Consider the following 25,000-nt stretch of genomic DNA (forward strand, 5'->3'; position numbering starts at 1 on the left):
CAACATTCCTACTGGAAGTTACAAGCAGTTTTGTCTGTTTTCTTCCCAAAAGCAGTTGTGTCAGTCTTTTATTCCTAGGGGGCGCTAGAGCGCAATTTTGAGTTTTGGGTTGTTGTTTTTTTTTTTTTTTTTTGCAAATTTCACCAGTCCTGATGTGTGTGTCCAGTCTGGTGAGTTTTGAAGCATTTTAAGGGGGCGGCATAGCTCGGTTGGTAGAGTGGCCGTGCCAGCAACTTTAGGGTTGCAGGTTCGATTCCCGCTTCCGCCATCCTAGTCACTGCCGTTGTGTCCTTGGGCAAGACACTTTACCCACCTGCTCCCAGTGCCACCCACACTGGTTTAATTGTAACTTAGATATTGGGTTTCACTATGTAAGGCGCTTTGAGTCACTAGAGAAAAGCGCTATATAAAATATAATTCAAAAATTCACAAATTACTGCTCAAATAGGCAAAAATGACATTTTTTTTTAGGATACTTTTGTTTTGAAGGGGTTTTTGCCAATTTCCTGTTGATTTTGGCTGAAGGAAGTCAGTGTATGAAATCTAGGTCTAAATCAGACCTACATAGAGGTTTTTGTTTCATGTCTCTACGACATTCCTAACTCCCTGTACCATATGTCCCGGCAAGAAATCTGCGTTCAAAAGACTCCGGCTTATAAGTGATGCCTAGAGCCCAAAAATAGTCTGCGGGCTATGGAGCGTTTTCCGTTCGGGCTCCAGTACTCTGGAATGCCCTCCCGGTAACAGTTAGAGATGCTACCTCAGTAGAAGCATTTAAGTCTCACCTTAAAACTCATCTGTATACTCTAGCCTTAAAATAGACCTCCTTTTTAGACCAGTTGATCTGCCGCTTCTTTTCTTTCTCCTATGTCCCCCCCTCCCTTGTGGAGGGGGTCCGGTCCGATGACCATGGATGAAGTACTGGCTGTCCAGAGTCGGGACCCAGGATTGACCGCTCGCCTGTGTATCGGTTGGGGACATCTCTACGCTGCTGATCCGCCTCCGCTTGAGATGGTTTCCTGTGGACGGGACTCTCGCTGCTGTCTTGGATCCGCTTGAACTGAACTCTCGCGGCTGTGTTGGAGCCACTATGGATTGAACTTTCACAGTATCATGTTAGACCCGCTCGACATCCATTGCTTTCGGTCCCCTAGAGGGGGCTGGGGGGTTGCCCACATCTGAGGTCCTCTCCAAGGTTTCTCATAGTCAGCATTGTCACTGGCGGCCCACTGGATGTGAATTTTCCTTGCCCTTTTCAATCAATCAATCAATCAATGTTTATTTATATAGCCCCAAATCACAAATGTCTCAAAGGACTGCACAAATCATTACGACTACAACATCCTCGGAAGAACCCACAAAAGGGCAAGGAAAACTCACACCCAGTGGGCAGAGAGAATTCACATCCAGTGGGACGCCAGTGACAATGCTGACTATGAGAAACCTTGGAGAGGACCTCAGATGTGGGCAACCCCCCCTCTCTAGGGGACCGTAAGCAATGGATGTCGAGCGGGTCTAACATGATACTGTGAAAGTTCAATCCATAGTGGCTCCAACACAGCCGCGAGAGTTCAGTTCAAGCGGATCCAAGACAGCAGCGAGAGTCCCGTCCACAGGAAACCATCTCAAGCGGATCAGCAGCGTAGAGACGTCCCCAGCCGATACAGGCGAGCGGTCCATCCTGGGTCCCGACGAGCGGTCCATCCTGGGTCTCGACTCTGGACAGCCAGTACTTCATCCATGGTCATCGGACCGGACCCCCTCCACAAGGGAGGTGGGGACATAGGAGAAAGAAAAGAAGCGGCAGATCAACTGGTCTAAAAAGGAGGTCTATTTAAAGGCTAGAGTATACAGATGAGTTTTGTGGGTTCTTCCGAGGATGTCGTAGTCGTAATGATTTGTGCAGTCCTTTGAGACATTTGTGATTTGGGGCTATATAAATAAACATTGATTGATTGAAGTTACAAGCAGTTTTGTCTGTGTTTTTTCCCAGGGGGCGCTAGAGCGCAATTTTGAGTTTAGGGTTGTTTTTTTTATTAGATGGCAATTTTTGCAAGTCTTGATGTGTGTGTGAAATTTGGTGAGTTTTGAAGCATGTTAAGGGGGTCAAATTACAGCTCAAAGAGGCGGCGGTATAATAATAATAAAGCCTTAGAAATACAATACAAAAATAATGAATATTAAATACCAGTTACAATCCAAAAAGATTGTACAAAAATCTTACCTTTTTTATATTTGCGTAGTTTGTATATATTATTAATGTGTTTATATTTGGTCCTAAAGAGGTAAGCATTTTTCGGAGGTCTCAAGAATGTCCGAACTACATGAAAGTGTGTTTGTGTGTGTGAAGTGAGAGGAAGTGACACACTGCAGCGCTGGGAGATTGGGGACAGCTTTGCACGTGTGTGCGTGTTCCTCGCATGTCATGTGTAAACGCTTTTGGGCGCAGAGTGTGTTCGCTAGCTGACCTACATTCAGGGGCTTTTTCCGCCTGTGGCTCGCTGTTATCTCTTCTGGCCAATCATGTCCCGTAATCCCGGGCGTCCAATCGCCGCTGTCAAAACCCGAATATATTTTTGTTTCTTTTTTTTTTTTTTTAGGAATCTGCAGGTCGTTGTTCGAGGATTTTTGTTGGAACATATCCATCCATTTTCTACCTCTTATTCCCTTACGGGGTGGCGGGGGGCGCTGGCGCATATCTCAGCTACAATCGGGCGGAAGGCGGGGTACACCCTATAAAATTATTATGGCGGGCAGGCTTTGACCCTGAGACGGATCAGTTTTTTTTTTCAATCAATCAATCAATCAATGTTTATTTATATAGCCATAAATCACAAACGTCTCAAAGGACTGTACAAACCGTTACGACTACGACATCCTCGGAAGAACCCACATAAGGGCAAGGAAAACTCACACCCAGTGGGACGCCAGTGACAATGCTGACTATGAGAAACCTTGGAGAGGACCTCAGATGTGGGCAACCCCCCCCCCCCCCCCCCCCCCCCTCTAGGGGACCGAAAGCAATGGATGTCGAGCGGGTCCAACATGATACTGTGAAAGTTCAATCCATAGTGGCTCCAACACAGCCGCGAGAGTTCGGTTCAAAGCGGATCCAAGACAGCAGCGAGAGTCCCGTCCACAGGAAACCATCCCAAGCGGAGGCGGATCAGCAGGGTAGAGATGTCCCCAACCGATACACAGACGAGCGGTCCATCCTGGGTCCCGACGAGCGGTCCATCCTGGGTCTCGACTCTGGACAGCCAGTACTTCATCCATGGTCATCGGACCGGACCCCCTCCACAAGGGAGGGGGGGGGACAGAGGAGAAAAAGAAAAGAAGCGGCAGATCAACTGGTCTAAAAAGGAGGTCTATTTAAAGGGGAACATTATCAGCAGACCTATGTAAGCGTCAATATATACCTTGATGGTGCAGAAAAAAGACCATCTATTTTTTTAACCGATTTCCGAACTCTAAATGGGTGAATTTTGGCGAATTAAACGCCGTTCTGTTTATCGGGCTGGAGGCGATGACGTCAGAATGTGACGTCCCCGAGGTAACACACCCGCCATTTTCATTTTCGACACATTACAAACACCGGGTCTCAGCTCTGTTATTTTCCGTTTTTTGGACTATTTTTTGGAACCTTGGAGACATCATGCCTCGTCGGTGTGTTGTCGGAGGGTGTAACAACACTAACAGGGAGGGATTCAAGTTGCACCACTGGCCCAAAGATGCCAAAGTGTCTGCCGCCAGACCCCCATTGAATGCGTCTCCACATTTTACCGGCGATGCTAAAACAGACATGGCACAGAGATGTATGGATAACCTGCAGATGCATTTAAACGATAGTCAACGAAATCACAAAGGTGAGTTTTGTTGATGTTGACTGCCAGCTAATCGATGCTAACATGCTATGCTAATCGATGCTAACATGCTATTTACTGGCGGTGCTAAAGCAGACATGGCACAGAGATGTATGGATAACCTGCAGATGCATTTGCAACTATATTACGTTTCCTTCCACCCACATTTAATGCGAAACAAACACTTACCAATCGACGGATTTAAGTTGCTCCAGTGTCAAAAGATGCGAAAGTCCTGATCGTTTGGTCCGCACATTTTATCGGCGATGCTAACGCAGCTATTCGGCCATGCTATGGCTATGAATAGCGTCAATAGCTATTCGCTCAATAGCTTCAGTTTCTTCTTCAATATTTTCATACTCCAACCATCTGTTTCAATACATGCGTAATCTGTTGAATCGCTGAAATCCGAGTTTGAATCCGAGCTAATGTCGCTATATCTTGCTGTGGTATTCCCATTGTTTGTTTACATTGGCAGCACTGTGTGACGTCACAGGGAAATGGCCAGTGTCTTCGCAGAGAGCGAAAATAAGGCACTTTAAAGTTTTATTTAGGGATATTCCGAGACCGGTAACATTTCGAAAAAAAAATCAAAAAATACAACAAGCCACTGGGAACTGATTTGTATTGTTTTTAACCCTTTTGAAATTGTGATAATGTTCCCCTTTAAAGGCTAGAGTATACAAATGAGTTTTAAGGTGAGACTTAAATGCTTCTACTGATGTGTTCAGAGGTTGGTTGAATTTTCTAAAGCACCTCATCATCTGGAAAGGATGCAAGGCGATCGTCCCCACCAAGACGGCTAATAACACACCACCGTGCTCACCTTTTAGAGCACAGCTGTAACTCACTGCCACTAAACGTGGAGTGAATAGTTCTTCTCAGGTTTCTCTATGTTTACATTCTGTCATTTATTTATCCTCTGCTTAAAAAACCTAATCTCAATTTTGACCCTACTACTCAACTTGCGGCTGGTGTCGCACCTCCCCTTTATCTCTAAAATCCTCCAAAAAAATGGTTGCACAGCAGCTAAATGAATACACTGCATCTAACACTCTTTGTGAATTCTCTCTGTCGGGATGCATTTTCGAGATTTGGAATATATATATTTTTTTTTTACCTCTTTACTCTAAAATTGGTTCAGATCTATTCTTGATTAAGACCAAATCGATGCAGAATGGATCCCTGATTCAAACAATTTGATTCAGAATTGATTATCGATTTGAACTGATTTGATTCAGAATCGATCCATGATTCAAACCGATTCAATTTAGAATGAATTATCGATTCAAAACGATTAGATCCGGAATCGATTCTCAATTCCCCCAGATTCGATTCTGTTCAGATCTATTCTTGATTAATTGATGCAGAATCGATCTTTGATTGAAACGATTCAATTCAGAATTGATTATCACTTCAAACAGATTTGATTCAGAATCAATGATCGATCCGAAACAATTGAATTCAGAATTGATGCTCAATTTGAACCAATTCGATTCAAACTGATTCGATTCTAAATCGATTCTCAATTCTCGCCGATTCAATTCGAAATCGATTCTCGCTTCAAACCAATTTGATTCGGGATCGATTGTCACCGATTTGATTCAGAATTGATTTTTGATTGAAACCTATTTAATTCAGAATTGATTCTTGATTCAGCATTGTTTATCAATTCGAACCGATTTGATTCAAAATTGTTTCTCGAGTCGAAACAATTTAATCCCGAATTGATGCTCGAATCAAACTGATTCGATTCTAAATTGATTCTTAATTCTCGCCGATTCAATTTGAAATCGATTCTCGATTCAAACCAATTCGATTTGGGATCGTATCTCACTGATTTGATTCGGAATTGATTCTCGATTGAAACCTATTCAATTCAGAATTGATTCTTGATTCAGCATTGTTTATCAATTCGAGCCGATTTGATTCAAAATTGTTTCTCGATTCGAAACAATTTAATTCCGAATTGATGCTGGATTCAAACCGATTTGATTCTAAATTGATTCTCAATTTTCGCCGATTCAATTCGAAATCGATTCTCGATTCAAACCAATTCGATTTGGGATCGTATCTGACTGATTTGATTCGGAATTAATTCCCGATTGAAACCTATTCGATTCAGAATTGATTCTCGATTCAAACAGATTCCATTCAGAATAAATTCTCAGAGGTTGGTTGAATTTTCCAAAGCACCTCATCAGGTTAGGATGGTATCAGCTGTTAAGTTTGCTTGTGTGGCGCTTGGTTCTTTGCATGGAGTGAGAAGAGAAAGTCAAAATAAAGAAATTGTGGATAAATGATGAAAAGGGGCCTTAGTCAGACCGATGCGGTCCGTAAATGATGCAAGGCGATCGTCCCCAACCAAGACCGCTAATAACAGACCACCTTAGCCGTGCTCCCACTTTAGAGTACAGCTGTAACTCACTGCCACTAAACATGTAGAAAATAGTTCTTCTCAGGTTTAACTATATTTACATGTGTTCATTCGCTGGTGTCGCACCTCCCCTTTATCTCTAAAATCCTTAAAAAAATTGTCGCACAGCAGCTATAGGAATACTTAATGTCTTATACTCTTTGTGAACTCTTTCAGTCGGGTTGCATTTTCACACTTTGCTCTATTTTCTTACTACTTATCCAGCATTTTTAACATATTCCTTGTTTTCGCGCCTTCATTTTAAGAGCTTGTTGTTAATTGTTCAAAGTGATTTTGACTCTTTTGTTTGAGTGTTTTCCATGCTTGTGTCGACATTTACTTTATTTTCAGCCTCAATAGCTGAGAGGATTTCTAATCAGAGATGAGATTTATTTGCAATATGTAAAAAAATATATATATAAATAAAATATTAAAATATAAACACAATACATTTAATTGTAATAATGAAGCATAAAAATATATAATCACACATGAAAACAAATATACAATTTTATATATATTATATATATATATACTTATATATGTATATGTATATATATATGTTTATATATATATGTATATAGATATAGATATATATATATATAGAAATATATATATATATATATACACATATACATATGTATTTATATATATATACATATACATATGTATATGTATATATATACATATACATATGTATATATATATATATATACATATATATACATATATATACATACATAGATATATATATACATACATACACAGATATATATATACATACACATATATATGTATACACAGACACTCACACAGTCACACAGTTATATATGTATATATATATATACATATACATATACATATATATATATGTGTGTGTGTTTATATACGTACTATACATGTACTATTACTGATGAAGTTTAAAATAAATAGTAAATGAATGAAAATAAATGTAAAATTGTATATAAATAAATAAATATATGTATATATATATATATATATATATATATATACATACATACACTTTTTTGTATATATACACACACACATATTTATACATATATACGTATATAAATACTATAATAGTTATACTATTAATGAAGTAAAAATAATATATGAATGAGTATATGAAAATAATATATATATATATATATATATGTATATATATATACAAATATAAATTTTTATGTACAATAAAAAAACCTATATATATACAAATGTGTATAGATATATAAATATATATACACACACACACATAAATTGAATAGACACGCCTACTCTTTAAATTTCATAAGTCATAAAATTAATTGTCGATATAGACTGATATGAAACACTTCAATTTGATATATATATATATATATATATATATATATATATACATATATATATATATATATATATATATATATATATATATATATATATATATATATATATATATCAATCAATCAATCAATGTTTACTTATATAGCCCTAAATCACTAGTGTCTCAAAGGGCTCCACAAACCACTACGACATCCTCGGTAGGCCCACATAAGGGCAAGGAAAACTCACACCCAGTGGGACGTCGGTGAAAATGATGACTATGAGAACCTTGAAGAGGAGGAAAGCAATGGATGTCGAGCGGGTCTATGATATATATGTATATATATATATATATATATATATATATATATATATATATATATATATATATATATATATATATATGTATATATATATATATATATATATATATATATATATATATATATATATATATATCCATCCATTTTCTACCGCTTATTCCCTTTTGGGGTCGCGGGGGGCATATATATATATATATATATATATATATGTATATATATATATATATATATATATGATGTTGCCCCTGTTGTTTAAATTTAATTGACCAATGTTGGTACACTTTAATCGATCAAAAGCCTTTGATAGATAAAATCGACTTAGAGTTGTGATGCAGTTTTCATCCAAATAAGCATCATTAATCTCTAATCAGTTACTATCATTAATAACAAGCGATTTAAAACAATGCAAAAGTCAAACCCGCAGTGCAAGCGTTCATGTGTTCATACATTCATGTGTTCATATGTCAGTGGGCTGAAGTGGTCTTGTTTGCCAGTAAAACATAACACTGATAATATTTATACAGAGAAGCTAATACTGTTAGCTTAATTAGCTTCAAAAAGTTGAAAAACACAATCAACGATTTAAGTTTGGATTGTGAAATGAAACATTTCAGTCTTCAACTCTTCCATCTCCTTCTACGGCGGGTCAAGAAAGTCCCGTTCTTTCTTTGACACTAACCGCGCATGAAACGTCTTTGTTCGGACGCCGGGGTGGGGGTTGTTTTTGTTGTTTTAATGTGCTCAGGTTGAGGAACCATCACACGAGTTTGTGGTGGAGGCTGGATGTGGTTGCTAGGCAACAACTGCCGCGCCGTGTTTGCGCCTAATAAAAAGTGAGTGACGCTCGCTCGCGTCTTAAAGCTAACGCGCGCGTTTGCTTTGGAGAGAAGAAAAGACCCGCCCGTGCGTGTGTGTGTGTGTGTGTATATGTGTGTGTGTGTGTGTATGTGTGTGTGTGTGTGTGTGTGTGTGTGTGTGTGTGTGTGTGTGTGTGTGTGTGTGTGTGTACGTGCTAACACTTAATAAGCTCCTGGCTGGCCTTGTTTTTGATATGTTGCATTTTATTAGGTATGTGTGTGGGCACACATATATATATATATATATATATATATATATATATATATATATATATATATATATATATATATATATATATATATATATATATACATATACAGTATATGCTGTGTATTTTGTTTTCTAAATCACACCAGCATGCATCAACCACAAACACACGTTTTTCGACATCAAAGACAGAGGAGCAAATATAAGACGTCCCTAAACTTGGAAAACAATATATTTACATGGCTTCAACTCAGATCTAAGACACATACACAAAGATAAAAAACACACACGTAAGTGTATTTCGTACATTCTGGGGACCGCCAATGAATGCTTGCCATTTCAGCGCCACCCTCCATCAAAGACAGACGAGCAAATATAAGACGTACCAAAACTTGGAAAATAATCTACTTACATGACTTCACCTCACATTTAAGAGACACACACAGTTACAAACACGCACGTTCTTGTATTTCTTTCCTTCTGGAGACGTTTAGCACCACCCTTTCTCGACATCAAAGACAGAGGAGCAAATATAAGACGTCCCTGAACTTGGAAAACAATATATTTACATGACTTCACCTCAGATTTAAGACACATACACAAAGATAAAAAACACACACGTAAGTGTATTTCGTACATTCTGGGGACCGCCAATGAATGCCTGTCATTTCAGCGCCACCCTCCATCAAAGACAGAGGAGCAAATATAAGACGTACCAGAACTTGGAAAATAATCTACTTACATGACTTCACCTCACATTTAAGACACACACACACAGTTACAAACACACACGTTCTTGTATTTCTGTCTTTCTGGAGACTTTTAGCACCACCCTTTCTCGGCATCAAAGACAGAGGAGCAAATATAAGACGTCCCTAAACTTGGAAAACAATATATTTACATGACTTCACCTCAGATTTAAGACACATGCACACAGATACAAATACACACATACGTGTATTTCTTACTTTATGGGGACCGCCAATGAATGCCTGTCATTTCAGCACCACCCTCCATCAAAGACAGACGAGCAAATATAAGACGTACCAGAACTTGGAAAATAATCTACTTACATGACTTCACCTCACATTTAAGAGACACACACAGTTACAAACACGCAAATTCTTGTATTTCTTTCCTTCTGGAGACTTTTAGCACCACCTTTCTCAACATCAAAGACAGAGGAGCAAATATAAGACGTCCCTGAATTTGGAAAACAATATATATACATGACTTCACCTCAGATTTAAGACACATGCACACAGATACAAACACACACGTCAGTGTTTTTCGTACATTCTGAGGACCGCCAATGAATGCTTGCCATTTCAGCGCCACCCTCCATCAAAGACAGACGAGCAAATATAAGACGTACCAAAACTTGGAAAATAATCTACTTACATGACTTCACCTCGCATTTAAGAGACACACACAGTTACAAACACGCACATTCTTGTATTTCTTTCCTTCTGGAGACTTTTAGCACCACCCTTTCTCGACATCAAAGACAGAGGAGCAAATATAAGACGTCCCAGAACTTGCACAACAATATATTTACATGACTTCACCTCAGATTTAAGACACTTGCACACAGATACAAACACACACCTAAATGTTTTTCGTACATTCTGGGGACCGCCAATGAATGCTTGCCATTTCAGGAACCACCCTCAATCAAAGACAGACGAGCAAATATAAGACGTACCAAAACTTGGAAAATAATCTACTTACATGATTTCACCTCACATGTAAGAGACACACACAGTTACAAACACGCACGTTAATGTATTTCTTTTCTTCTGGAGACATTTAGCACCACCCTTTCTCGACATCAAAGACAGAGGAGCAAATATAAGATGTCCCAGAACTTGGACAACAATACATTTACATGACTTCACCTCAGATTTAAGACACATACACAAAGATAAAAAATAAACACGTATGTGTATTTCTTGCATTCTGGGGACCGCCAATGAATGCCTGCCATTTCAGCACCACCCTCCATCAAAGACAGATGAGCAAATATAAGACGTACCACAACTTGGAAAATAATCTACTTACATGACTTCACTTCACATTTAAGACACACACAGTTACAAACACGTACCTTCTTTTATTTCTTTCCTTCTGGTGACTTTTAGCACCACCCTTTCTCGACATCAAAGACAGAGGAGCAAATATAAGACGTCCCTGAACTTGGAAAACAATATATTTACATGACTTCACCTCAGATTTAAGACACATGCACACAGATACAAACACACACGTAAGTGTATTTCGTACATTCTGGGGACCGCCAATGAATGCCTGCCATTTCAGCGCCACCCTCCATCAAAGACAGACGAGCAAATATAAGACGTACCAAAACTTGGAAAATAATCTACTTACATGACTTCACCTCACATTTAAGACACACACACACAGTTACAAACACATGTTCTTGTATTTCTTTCTTTCTGGAGACTTTTAGCACCACCCTTTCTCGACATCAAAGACAGAGGAGCAAATATAAGACGTCCCTGAACTCGGAAAACAATATATTTACATGACTTCACCTCAGATTTAAGACACATACACAAAGATAAAAAACACACACGTAAGTGTATTTCGTACATTCTGGGGACCGCCAATGAATGCCTGTCATTTCAGCGCCACCCTCCATCAAAGACAGACGAGCAAATATAAGACGTACCAGAACTTGGAAAATAATCTACTTACATGACTTCACCTCACATTTAAGACACACACACACAGTTACAAACACACGTTCTTGTATTTCTTTCTTTCTGGAGACTTTTAGCACCACCCTTTCTTGACATCAAAGACAGAGGAGCAAATATAAGACGTCCCTGAACTCTGAAAACAATATATTTACATGACTTCACCTCAGATTTAAGACACATACACAAAGATAAAAAACACACACGTAAGTGTATTTCGCACATTCTGGGGACCGCCAATGAATGCCTGTCATTTCAGCGCCACCCTCCATCAAAGACAGACGAGCAAATATAAGACGTACCAGAACTTGGAAAATAATCTACTTACATGACTTCACCTCACATTTAAGACACACACACACAGTTACAAACACACAAGTTCTTGTATTTCTGTCTTTCTGGAGACTTTTAGCACCACCCTTTCTCGGCATCAAAGACAGAGGAGCAAATATAAGACGTCCCTGAACTTGGAAAACAATATATTTACATGACTTCACCTCAGATTTAAGACACATGCACACAGATAAAAAAATACACACGTACGTGTATTTCTTACATTCTGGGGACCGCCAATGAATGCCTGCCATTTCAGCGCCACCCTCCATCAAAGACAGACGGGCAAATATAAGACGTACCAGAACTTGGAAAATAATCTACTTACATGACTTCACCTCACATTTAAGACACACACATAGTTACAAACACACACGTTCTTGTATTTCTTTCCTTCTGAAGACTTTTAGCACCACCCTTTCTCGATATCAAAGACAGAGGAGCAAATATAATACGTCCCTAAACTTGGAAAACAATATATTTACATGACTTCACCTCAGATTTAAGACACTTGCACACAGATACAAACACACACCTAAGTGTTTTTCGTACATTCTGGGGACCGCCAATGAATGCTTGCCATTTCAGCACCACCCTCCATCAAAGACAGACGAGCAAATATAAGACGTACCAAAACTTGGAAAATAATCTACTTACATGATTTCACCTCACATTTAAGAGACACACACAGTTACAAACACGCACGTTAATGTATTTCTTTTCTTCTGGAGACATTTAGCACCACCCTTTCTCGACATCAAAGACAGAGGAGCAAATATAAGACGTCCCAGAACTTGCACAAAAATATATTTACATGACTTCACCTCAGATTTAAGACACATACACAAAGATAAAAAATACACACTTACGTGTATTTCGTACATTCTGGAGACCGCCAATGAATGCTTGCCATTTCAGCGCCACCCTCCATCAAAGACAGACGAGCAAATATAAGACGTACCAAAACTTGGAAAATAATCTACTTACATGACTTCACCTCGCATTTAAGAGACACACACAGTTACAAACATGCACGTTCTTGTATTTCTTTCCTTCTGGAGACTTTTAGCACCACCCTTTCTCGACATCAAAGACAGAGGAGCAAATATAAGACGTCCCTGAACTTGGAAAACAATATATTTACATGACTTCGCCTCAGATTTAAGACACATACACAAAGATAAAAAATACACACATACGTGTATTTCGTACATTCTGGGGACCGCCAATGAATACTTGCCATTTCAGCACCATCCTCCATCAAAGACAGACGAGCAAATATAAGACGTACCAAAACTTGGAAAATAATATACTTACATGACCTCACCTCACATTTAAGAGACACACACAGTTACAAACACGCACATTCATGTATTTCTTTTCTTCTGGAGACATTTAGCACCACCCTTTCTCGACATCACAGATAGTGGAGAAAATATAAGACATCCCAGAACTTGGAGAAAAATCTATTTACATGACTTCACCTCAGATTTAAGACACATACACAAAGATAAAAAATACACACGTACGTGTATTTCGTACATTCTGGGGACCGCCAATGAATACTTGCCATTTCAGCACCACCCTCCATCAAAGACAGACGAGCAACTATAAGACGTACCAGAACTTGGAAAATAATCTACTTACATGACTTCACCTCACATTCAAGAGACACACACAGTTACAAACACGCACGTTGTTGTATTTCTTTCCTTCTGGAGACATTTAGCACCACCCTTTCTCGACATCACAGACGGTGGAGAAAATATAAGACGTCCCAGAACTTGGAGAAAAATCTATTTACATGACTTCACCTCAGATTTAAGACATATTCACACAGATAAAAATACACACATACATGTATTTCTTACATTCTGGAGACCGCCAATGAATGCTTGCCATTTTAGCGCCACCCTTTCTAGCCATCACAGACAGTGGAGCAAATATAAGATGTCCCAGAACTTGGAAAACAATCTACTTACATGACTTCATCTCACATTTAAGACACACACACAGTTACAAACACGCACATTCTTGTATTTCTTTCCTTCTGGAGACCTCCAATGAATGCCTGTCATTTTCACGCCACGCCGACAAAGGAGCCCATATAAGTTGTCCGTGAACTTCGGAAAACTATCCATTTACCTAACTTCCCTTTACATTCAAAGCACACTTACACAAAAGTACCAAGCACAGACACAAATACAAAAGTGTTTTTCCTGGTTACATGACCCTGGGGCGCTAACGTGAATTGTCGTCTGGTTTGCAGGCTTTGAAAGCATCCTGGAAGGCTTGTTTGGGCCGGGAGTAGTCAAAGACGTCACACTTTTCCAAGGTAACACACACAAACACACACACACAGTATATGAATGTTTAGATACAGAATGGTATCATAGAGATAGTCTTCTCACTAAAATGTATTTTAGTTGTAATCATATTGTGACGCGGTGCTAACATCGTGATGCGCGTTTTGTCACCCCGAGATGCAATATGGACCAGACAGGCAGGAATAGCAGGTAAGAGCTTGATTTGATGTACAAAAATAAAATAACACTGGTACAAAACGGTAAAAGAAAGCGCCTGCCTACGCACGGGAAGCTAACGCTAACTAGCAGGGAGTCAAGAGTCCAAAAATTGACGTGCCGAGCGCCCGGGAAGCTAAGGAGCAACTTAGCATAGAGACAAGATTAAAGGGGAACATTATCACCAGACCTATGTAAGCGTCAATATATACCTTGATGGTGCAGAAAGAAGACCATCTATTTTTTTAACCGATTTCCGAACTCTAAATGGGTGAATTTTGGCGAATTAAACGCCTTTCTGTTTATCACTCATGTGGTGATGACGTCAGAACGTGACATCGCCGAGGTAACACACCCGCCATTTTCATTTTCAACACATTACAAACACCGGGTCTCAGCTCTGTTATTTTCCGTTTTTTCGACAATTTTTTGGAACTTTGGACACATCATGCCTCGTCGGTGTGTTGTCGGAGGGTGTAACAACACTAACAGGGAGGGATTCAAGTTGCATCACTGGCCCGAAGATGCCAAAGTGTCTGCCGCCAGACCCCCATTGAATGTACCAAATCATTTTCCGTTTTTTCGACTATTTTTTGGAACTTTGGAGACATCATGCCTCGACGGTGTGTTGTCGGAGGGTGTAACAACACTAACAGGGAGGGATTCAAGTTGCACCACTGGCCCCAAGATGCCAAAGTGTCTGCCGCCAGACCCCCATTGAATGTGCTGGAGTTTCTCCACATTTTACCGGCGATGCTAAAGCAGACATGGCACAGAGATGTATGGAATACCTGCAGATGCATTTGCAACGATAGTCAACGAAATCACAAAGGTTAGTTTTGTTGATGTTGACTGCCAGCTAATCGATGCTAACATGCTACGCTAATCGATGCTAACATGCTATTTACCGGCGGTGCTAAAGCAGACATGGCACAGAGATGTATGGATAACCTGCAGATGCATTTGCAAATATATCACGTTTCTTTCCACCCATATTTAATGCGCAAAAAAACTTACCAATCAACGGATTTAAGTTGCTCCAGTGTCAAAATATGCGAAAGTCCTGATCGTTTGGTCCGCACATTTTACTGGCGATGCTAACGCAGCTATTCGGCCATGCTATGGCTATGAATAGCGTCAATAGCTATTCGCTCAATAGCTTCAGTTTCTTCTTCAATACTTTCATACTCCAACCATCCGTTTCAATACATACGTAATCTGTTGAATCGCTTAAACCGCTGAAATCCGAGTCTGAATCCGAGCTAATGTCGCTATATCTTGCTGTGGTATTCCCATTGTTTGTTTACATTGGCAGCACTGTGTGACGTCACTGGGAAATGGATAGTCGCATCGCAAATAGCAAAAATCAAGCACTTTAAAGCTTTTTTTTAGGGCTATTCGGGGACCGGTAAAAGTTTGAAAAAAACTTCAAAAAATACAACAAGCCACTCGGAACTGATTTTTATTGTTTTTAACCCTTTTGAAATTGTGATAATGTTCCCCTTTAAGGAAATACCAAGGTGAGTGTTGCCGACAGCAAACAAAGGATCCAGACTGAACACAGGGAGAAGGCAGGCTTAAATAGGGAAGCAATAAATGACCACAGCTGCGCGTCAAAAACAAGAACAGGTGGAACAAATGCGAAACCATGGTAACAAGATAAAACAAAGAAGACCCGAACCAGGGATCGGAAGAGCCCAAAAACAAACAGGAAACACAAAAGGACTCAAAAACCAAAACAATATATGATCCGGGCGGCGGATCATAACACATATATCGGTCATTTAAACCTGTAAACCCGTATTTCACTAATGCTAACTGTTAGCATTGCTTTTGTTACGTATATGATTCAAAGCATAGTTTGAATCACATGTTAGTCATTTAAACCAGGATACCGATTTAGTTTTAATTGACTAAAATTACAGTAGATTTGGTCAACTAAAGTCTAAAAGCATATAGCAGTGATTCTTAAACTATTTCCCAGAATGCTCTCTGCTGGCGTCTGACATGTTTTTCGACCAACAACAACGTTGTTTGTTTTGTTTTGAAAAAGAGTCAAAACTATTTTTTTTTAACGGCCCGAGGCACAATCGTTAGCATTCTAGTATTAGCAAGATAGCATTTTTTGTCGGTATACACCCCAGCGTCAAATATTTTCTTAACAAATGATACATGTTAGCATGCTAACATTTTTTTTTTTAGCAGTTAATTTTGTAGGTATACACCTCGGTCATAATTTGCTAGCTAATGCATGCTAACATTAGTATACTAGCATTTTAAACACATTTTAGCATGATAACATTAGTATGCTAGCCTTTTTATTGCATTTTTTTAGCAGTTATACACCTCTGTGTCATGTATTTTGGTATTTCACTAATGCTAACTGTATGTTATGCTATTGTTTCTATTACGGTTACTACAAGTCAACTTTATTTTTTGCAACAGAACTACATCAGCAGATACAATATCTATACATTTGATACCAGTATTTAGTAATAAAATTGAACGTAAATGTGATAAGTAGAGAGTAAATCAGTAGTAATAACCAGTAGGGTTGTGATATTTGGGCACCACACATTTCAATCAAAATAAGATTCAGAATCGATTCCCAGTTTAAACCGAATTGATTCAGTCAATTCTTGATTTAAGTTGATTCGATTCAGACTCGATTCTTGATTAATTTTAAAATCAACTCTCATTTCAGACTGATTCAGTGCAGAATCGATTCTTAAATCAAACTGATTTGTTACAGACTCGAATATCGATTCAAACTGATTCGAATTGGAATCGATTCTCGATTCAAATTGAATCAATTCAGAATGCTTTCTCAATTCAAACCGATTTGGTTCAGATATATTCCTGATTAATTGATGCTGAATCGATCTTCTATTCTAACGATTTGATTCAGAATCGATTATCAATTTGGATTGATTTGATTCAGAATCGATTTTCAATTCGAAACAATTTAATTCAGACATGATCTTCCATTCGAACCGATTTGATTCAAGCCGATTCGATTCGGAATCGATTCTCAACTCTCGCCAATTTGATTCGTAACAATTCTGTATTCAAACCAATGTGATTCGGAATCGAGTCTCACCGATTTGATTTGGAAATGATTCTCGATCGAAACTTATTCGATTCGGAATTCATCCTCGATTCAAACCGTTTCAATTCAGAATAAATTCTTGATCAGAAATCATTTGATTCAGAATCGATTCTCAATTCTCACCGATTCGATTTGGAATTGATTCTTGATTCAAACCTGTTTGATTCAGAATTCCTCCCCGATTCAAACCGATTCAATTAGGCATCAATTCTCAATTCTCAACGATTTGATTTGGAATTGGTTCTCAATTCAATATTAATACTTTTTAATAACATTGGGTTCCAGCTCTACGATTTCCTACATTCCTCCATAAAATAGATTACAAAGATAAAATAAACGCGGATGTCGATTTACAACAAAATGTCAGGTATCAGCGCCGATAATCGGTTCATCTCTAATTTGTCGGTCAAGAAAATGAACACTGGTACCGAACCGTCACGAGTCTGTATCGATACCAGACGTCAGCGCACGCTGAGAGAGGCGGCGATACACGGATATCGTCTTCGTTGGCAGTCAGCGTTATCGTCCCGCTTTTTCTACTGGAGGGCATTAGGTGGTGTACCTAATCAAGTGTCCTCACAGGCGGACATTTCAAACACGGCGATGGCGTTTCGTGCCAAACACACGCGTGTGTGACGTGCACCGTGCTGACATGTGGACGGCATCAGCTTGGTGTGTGTGTGCGTCTGCGTGTGTGTGTGTGTGTGTGTGTGTGTGTGTGTGTGTGTGTGTGTGTGTGTGTGTGTGTGTGTTGGTGCGTTAGCATAACGCTTGAGTGAAAATGACGTCGACGATACAGAAATATTCTAAAAATGCTGTAAGTTGTTGGGGGAAGGGGTCACATGACTCCTGGACGCCATGTTGACCTCATTCCTCCTGTGTGTGTGTGTGTGTGTGTGTGTGTGTGTGTGTGTGTGTGTGTGTGTGTGTGTGTGCGTGTGTGTGTGCGTGCGTGTGTGTGTGTGTGTGTGTGTGTGTTCTGGCAATGCTGACTTAATGCAGACATCGCTCTGTTTACACCTTTAGGGGACTTGTGACGGTATGGGGACAAAAAAACAGATCCCCTAAAGGGAAATTTTCAATTTAATTTAATTTAATTACATGTAATTTAATTTAATTTAATTTAATTTGAACTTTTGTTTTTTTTTAATGGTCCTCAGTAGTCACGAACAAATTGGTGTGACTTATGCAAAAGTATTTAAATGTGGTCCCCATGAACCATATGAACTCTTTTTCCCCAGGGTCCCCAGTAAGACTGAACAGCACATTACTTCATCAATCCACAGATTTAAAGACACGTATGAGCTAAATGGGCAGTGGCTATTTTATCTAAATTTTTTTATGCCTCCACAACCTGTAGAAAGGGTGGTCCCCACAAGTCCTGAACAACAACTTGGTCCCCATTCCAAATGATAACCAGTGTGTGTGTGTGTTTGTGTGTGTGACATCTGTAAGACAACAAATCAATGCTGATGAGTTAAAAATATATATATATCACCCCATATCCTGCTCACACTTCTTCCTTGTATAGTTAATTTGGTCCCCATGAACCATATTAACTCTTTTTCCCCAGGGTCCCCAGTAAGACCGAACAGCACATTACTTCATCAATCCACAGATTTAAAGACACATATGAGCTAAATGGGCAGTGGCTATTTTATCAAAAAAATGTTATGCCTCCACAACCTGTAGAAAGGGTGGTCCCCACAAGTCCTGAACAACAACTTGGTCCCCATTCCAAATGATAACCAATATGTGTGTGTGTTTGTGTGTGTAACATCTTTAAGACAACAAATCAATGCTGAGGAATTTAAAAAAAAAATCTATCACACCATATCCTGCTCACACTTTTTCCGTGTATTGTTAATTTGGTCCCCATGAACCATATTAACTCTTTTCCCCCAGGGTCCCCAGTAAGTATGATCAGCACATTACTTCATCAATCCAGAGATTTAAAGACGCGTATGAGCTACCTGAGCAGTGGCCATTTTACCTCATTTTTTTATGCCTCCACAATCTGTAGAAAGGGGTCCCCACAAGTCCTGAACAACAACATGGTCCCCATTCCAAATGATAACCAGTGTTTGTGTGTGTTTGTGTGTGTAACATCTGTAAGACAACAAATCAATGCTGATGAGTTAAAAAATATATATATCACCCCATATCCTGCTCACACTTCTTCCGTGTATAGTTAATTTGGTCCCCATGAACCATATGAACTCTTTTTCCCCCAGAGTCCCCAGTAAGACTGAACAGCACATTACTTCATCAATCCAGAGATTTAAAGACGTGTATGAGCTAACTGGGCAGTGGACATTTTACCTCATTTTTTATGCCTCCACAAACTGTAGAAAGGGTGGTCCCCACAAATCCTGAACAACAACTCGGTCCCCATTCCAAATGATAACCAATATGTGTGTGTGTTTGTGTGTGTAACATCTTTAAGACAACAAATCAATGCTGAGGAGTTTAAAAAAAAATCTATCACCCCATATCCTGCTCACACTTTTTCCTTGTATAGTTAATTTGGTCCCCATGAACCATATTAACTCTTTTTCCCCAGGGTCCCCAGTAAGACTGAACAGCACATTAATTCATCAATCCAGAGATTTAAAGACGTGTATGAGCTACCTGGGCAGTGGACATTTTACCTCATTTTTTTATGCCTCCACAACCTGTAGAAAGGGTGGTCCCCACAAGTCCTGAACAACAACTCGGTCCCCATTCCAAATGATAACCAATATGTGTGTGTGTTTGTGTGTGTGTAACATCTTTAAGACAACAAATCAATGCTGAGGAATTAAAAAAAAAAAATCTATCACACCATATCCTGCTCACACTTTTTCCTTGTATAGTTAATTTGGTCCCCATGAACCATATTAACTCTTTTTCCCCAGGGTCCCCAGTAAGACTGAACAGCACATTAATTCATCAATCCAGAGATTTAAAGACGTGTATGAGCTAACTGGGCAGTGGCCATTCTACCTCATTTTTTTATGCCTCCACAACCTGTAGAAAGGGTGGTCCCCACAAGTCCTGAACAGCAACTTGGTCCCCATTCCAAATGATAACCAGTATGTGTGTGTGCGTGTGTGTGTGTGTGTGTGTGTGTGTGTGTGTGTGTGTGTGTGTGTGTGTGTGTGTGTGTGTGTGTGTGTGTGTGTGTGTGTGTGTGTGTGGGCGATACTGTAATGGGATTGGTTGAGACATGTGCACCCTCATCACATTTTGATTTGATGTGTTTTTACAGAAGTAAAAAAAAAAAAAAATGAATCAGTTAGCTGCCGCTTCTATTTCCCAGAAGGCTCTCTGCTGGCGTCTGACAAGTTCTTCAATCAACAACAAAAAAATATTAAAAAATAGCTTGTTTGTTCAATATTGGCCTCCCGAAAGAATGTTCTTGAACAGGGGTGTCCAAAATGCTATTTTTATTAATACAATTGTTAGCATTCTAATATTAGCATGCTAGCTGTTTTGCTGATTTTGGTTGGTATACACCTCAGCGTCAAATATATTCCTACTTGATGAACGATGCCTGTTAGCATGTTAACGTTGGTTTTGCTAGCTTAGCTTTTTAATTTTTTCTTTTTTAGCATATTTTGTAGGTAAACACCTCAGTCATATTTGAATACCCAATGCATGCTAGCATTTTAAACAACTTTACATCAGAATCAAAATCAGACATACTTTATTAATCCCCGAGGGGAAATTAACATTTTCAGCTCCATCCCATTCAAGATCATGTTACAGTTAGCATTTTATGCATGCTACATTTTTTTTTTGTTTAGCTATTTTAGCAGGTAAACACCTCCGCGGCATGTATTTTGGTATTTCAATAATGCTAACTGTAAGCATTATATTGTTAGCATAGTACTGTTAGCATGCTAGTATTTTTTTGTGTGTGTCTGTGTTAGTGAATTCTGGGATTTTTTTTGTTCTTCTAATTTTTAGCATATTTTGAAGGTATAGAGTTCAGTCATATTTTGGTACCTGGTGCATGCTAACGTTAGCATGCTAGCATTTTAAACAACTTTTTCAAGTACACACATATTACAATTAGCATTTTGGCATGATACCATCAGCATGCTAGTTTTTTTAGCTATTTTATCAGTTATACACCTCTGTGGCATGTATTTTGGTATTTCACTAATGCTAAATGTAAGCATTCTAATGTTAGCACAGTACTGTTAGCATTCTAGTACTTTTGTGTGTGTGCGTGTGTTAATGAATTCTGGGATTTTTTGTTGTTGTCATTTTTAGCATATTTTGTAGGTATAGAGCTCAGTCATATTTTGGTACCTGGTGCATGCTAGCCTTTTAAACAACTTTTTCATGTACACATATCTTACAATTAGCATTTTAGCATGATACCATCAGCATGCTATCTTTTTTTTAATTTAGCTATTTTATCAGTTATACACCTCTGTGGCATGTATTTCGGTATTTCACTAATGCTAACTGCTAGCATTCTATTGTTAGCATAGTACTGTTAGCATGCTAGTATTTTTTTGTGTGTGTGTTAATGCATTCTGGGATTTTTGTTGTTGTTGTCATTTTTAGCATATTTTGTACATATAGAGCTCAGTCATAATTTGGTACCTGGTGCATGCTAACGTTAGCATGCTAGCATTTTAAACAACTTTTTCAGGTACACGCATGTTACAATTAGCATTTTAGCATGAAACCATCAGGACGCTAGTTTTTTTGTTTTTTTTAGCTATTTTATCAGGTATACACCTCTGTGGCATGTATTTTGGTATTTCACTAATGCTAACTGTAAAGGCACTATTGTTAGCATAGTACTGTTAGCATGCTAGTATTTGTGTGTGTGTGTGTTAGTGAATTCTGGGATTTTTTTGTTCTTCTCATTTTTAGCATATTTTGACAGTATAGAGCTCAGTCATATTTTAGTACCGGGTGCATGCTAACGTTAGCATGCTAGCATTTTAAACAAATTTTTCAGGTACACGTATGTTACAATTAACATTTTAGCATGATACCATCAGCGTGCTAGCTTTTTTTTGTGGCTATTTTATCAGTTATACACCTCTGAGGCATGTATTTTGGTATTTCACAAATGCTAACAGTAAGCACTCTATTGTTAGCATGCTAGTATTTTTTCGTGTGTGTGTGTTAATAAAATCTGGGATTTTTTTTCCCTTTTTTAGCATATTTTGTAGGTATAGACCTCAGTCTTATTTTAGTACCTGATCCATGCTAACAATAGCATGCTAGCATTTAAAAAAAAAATCGGGTACCCTTTTTAGCATATTTTGTTGGTATATTTTGGTACCTGATGCATGCTAATGTTAGCATGCTAGCATTTTAAACATGCACGCATGTTACAGTTAGCGTTTTAGCACGATAACATTAGTATGCTAGTTTTTTATAGCTATTTCAGCAGTTATACACCTCTGTGTCATGTATTTTGGCATTTCACTAATGCTAACTGTTACCATGCTAGTATTTTTAGTGTGTGTGTGTGAGTTAATACATTTCTAGGATTTATTTTTTTATAAAAAGGTGTGTTGTTTTGTCGTCCTCCCATCCAGACTGCGAGCCTGAGGAAGTGTCTGACTGGTCTTTTGATGACAACTGTCTCTTCTGCTGCCTCCGACGCGAGAAAGTCACGGTAGGCGGAGCTAATGATGATGAACAAAATGGCGCGTGTGCACGTCCCCGCTCCGCTAACAGGACATTAGCGAGGCTACACGCGAAAATAGTGCTAAAAGGTTCTTTTGTATGTAGAAAGGTAAATGCGCTGCAACTCGGCGTCAATTTCCTCGATTAATCTAACCAATGAATCGATAAGATTACTTGATCAATAATATCACATGATCAATAATAGCACAAGGAGGATGCGTGCGGTTCACATTTGAACCGACATGGTACGATTCTTGGTACCTGGAAATCGATACCATGCCAATTGTCGGTATTTTTGTGTGTCTTAATAAATATGAATTGCTTTTGATAAAATAATCTTTTTTTTTTTTTTTTTTAAATGAGCCGATTATGACAACTGCTGTCCGGGTGTTATCATATGCAAGTATGACATGAAGGTATAATTGCAGTCGCAATATCCAGCACATAAATTCATCCAATAAAGTTAATAATTTCAAACAAATTTTCCAACATTGTATTATTAAATTGAGATAAAATTGAAATAAAATCCATACACATAAAACAAATTAAGTAAATAAAACACGGGGCTTATCTAGAGCATAAATTATTCCAATAACGTTAATAATTTTCCAAAATTGTATTATTAAATCGAAAAAAAAATTAAAATCAAATCCATACACATAAAACAAATAAAGTAAATTAAAAAATGGGCTTATCTGTAACATAAATTCATCCAATAAAGTTAAAAATTAAACAATAATTTTCCAAAATGGTATCATTAAATTTTAATAAAATCTATACACATAAAACAAATAAAGTAAATAAAAAACTGGGCTTATCTGGAACGTAAATTCATCCAATAAAGTTAACAATTTTAAATAATTTTCTAAAATTGTATTATTAAATTGAAATAAAATAATATAAAAATCTATACACATAAAACAAAGTTAAAAAAACAAACAAAAAAAATGAGTTTTTCTAGAACATAAATTAATCCAATAAAGTTAATCATTTAAAATAATTTTCCAAAATTGTATTATTAAATTGGAAAAAAAATTAAAATCAAATCTATACACATAAAACAAATAAAGTAAATAAAAAAAACTGGGCTTATCTAGAACATAAATTCATCCAATAAAGTTAATCATTTAAAATAATTTTCCCAAATTGTATTATTAAATTGGAAGAAAAAAATAAAATAAAATCTATACATATAAAACAAATAAAGTACATTTAAAAACTGGGCTTATCTAGAACATAAATTCATCCAATAAAGTTAATAATTTTAAAATAATTTTCCAAAATTGCATTATTAAAATGAAATAAAATTAAATTCAAATCCATACACATAAAACAAATAAAGTAAATTAAAAATGGGCTCAACCAAAACATAAATTCATCCAATAAAGTTAATAACTAAAAAATTATTTTCCAAAATTTTATCAATAAATTGAAATCATGTAGCCAATGTCTGACTTTGGGTTTTACTTCCGGAAATCGACGTTTCATGTATAAAGAATTTAGCTTGCAACATAATAATATTAACCAGCATTTTATGTTCATATCTTCGATCAAAAGAAGAAATGTATTCTCTTTTTCGGAATTTTTTTTGATGATACGCTCTTTTACTTGGTATCATTACAGTAGAAGTCAGGTGTAGATCCACCCATGGCCTTTGTTTACATTGTGATGCCGGTGAGCTACTGTATCCTCCTGCGCTGT

General features: G+C 37.9%; 1 protein-coding gene across 1 annotated transcript in view; it reads left to right on the top strand.

Annotated features, from left to right (window-relative positions):
- The window catches only part of lcor (ligand dependent nuclear receptor corepressor), a 141,044-nt gene that overhangs the window by 80,945 nt on the left and 35,099 nt on the right, over positions 1-25,000 (top strand). Inside the window, exons 2-3 of the mRNA XM_061914978.1 lie at positions 14,295-14,360; positions 23,209-23,288. Coding sequence (XP_061770962.1) covers positions 14,295-14,360; positions 23,209-23,288 — 146 coding nt within the window. The remainder of the gene's footprint in view (positions 1-14,294; positions 14,361-23,208; positions 23,289-25,000) is intronic.

The sequence above is a fragment of the Nerophis ophidion genome, linkage group LG01, assembly GCF_033978795.1.
Source record: "Nerophis ophidion isolate RoL-2023_Sa linkage group LG01, RoL_Noph_v1.0, whole genome shotgun sequence".
NCBI classification, from domain to species: domain Eukaryota; kingdom Metazoa; phylum Chordata; class Actinopteri; order Syngnathiformes; family Syngnathidae; genus Nerophis; species Nerophis ophidion.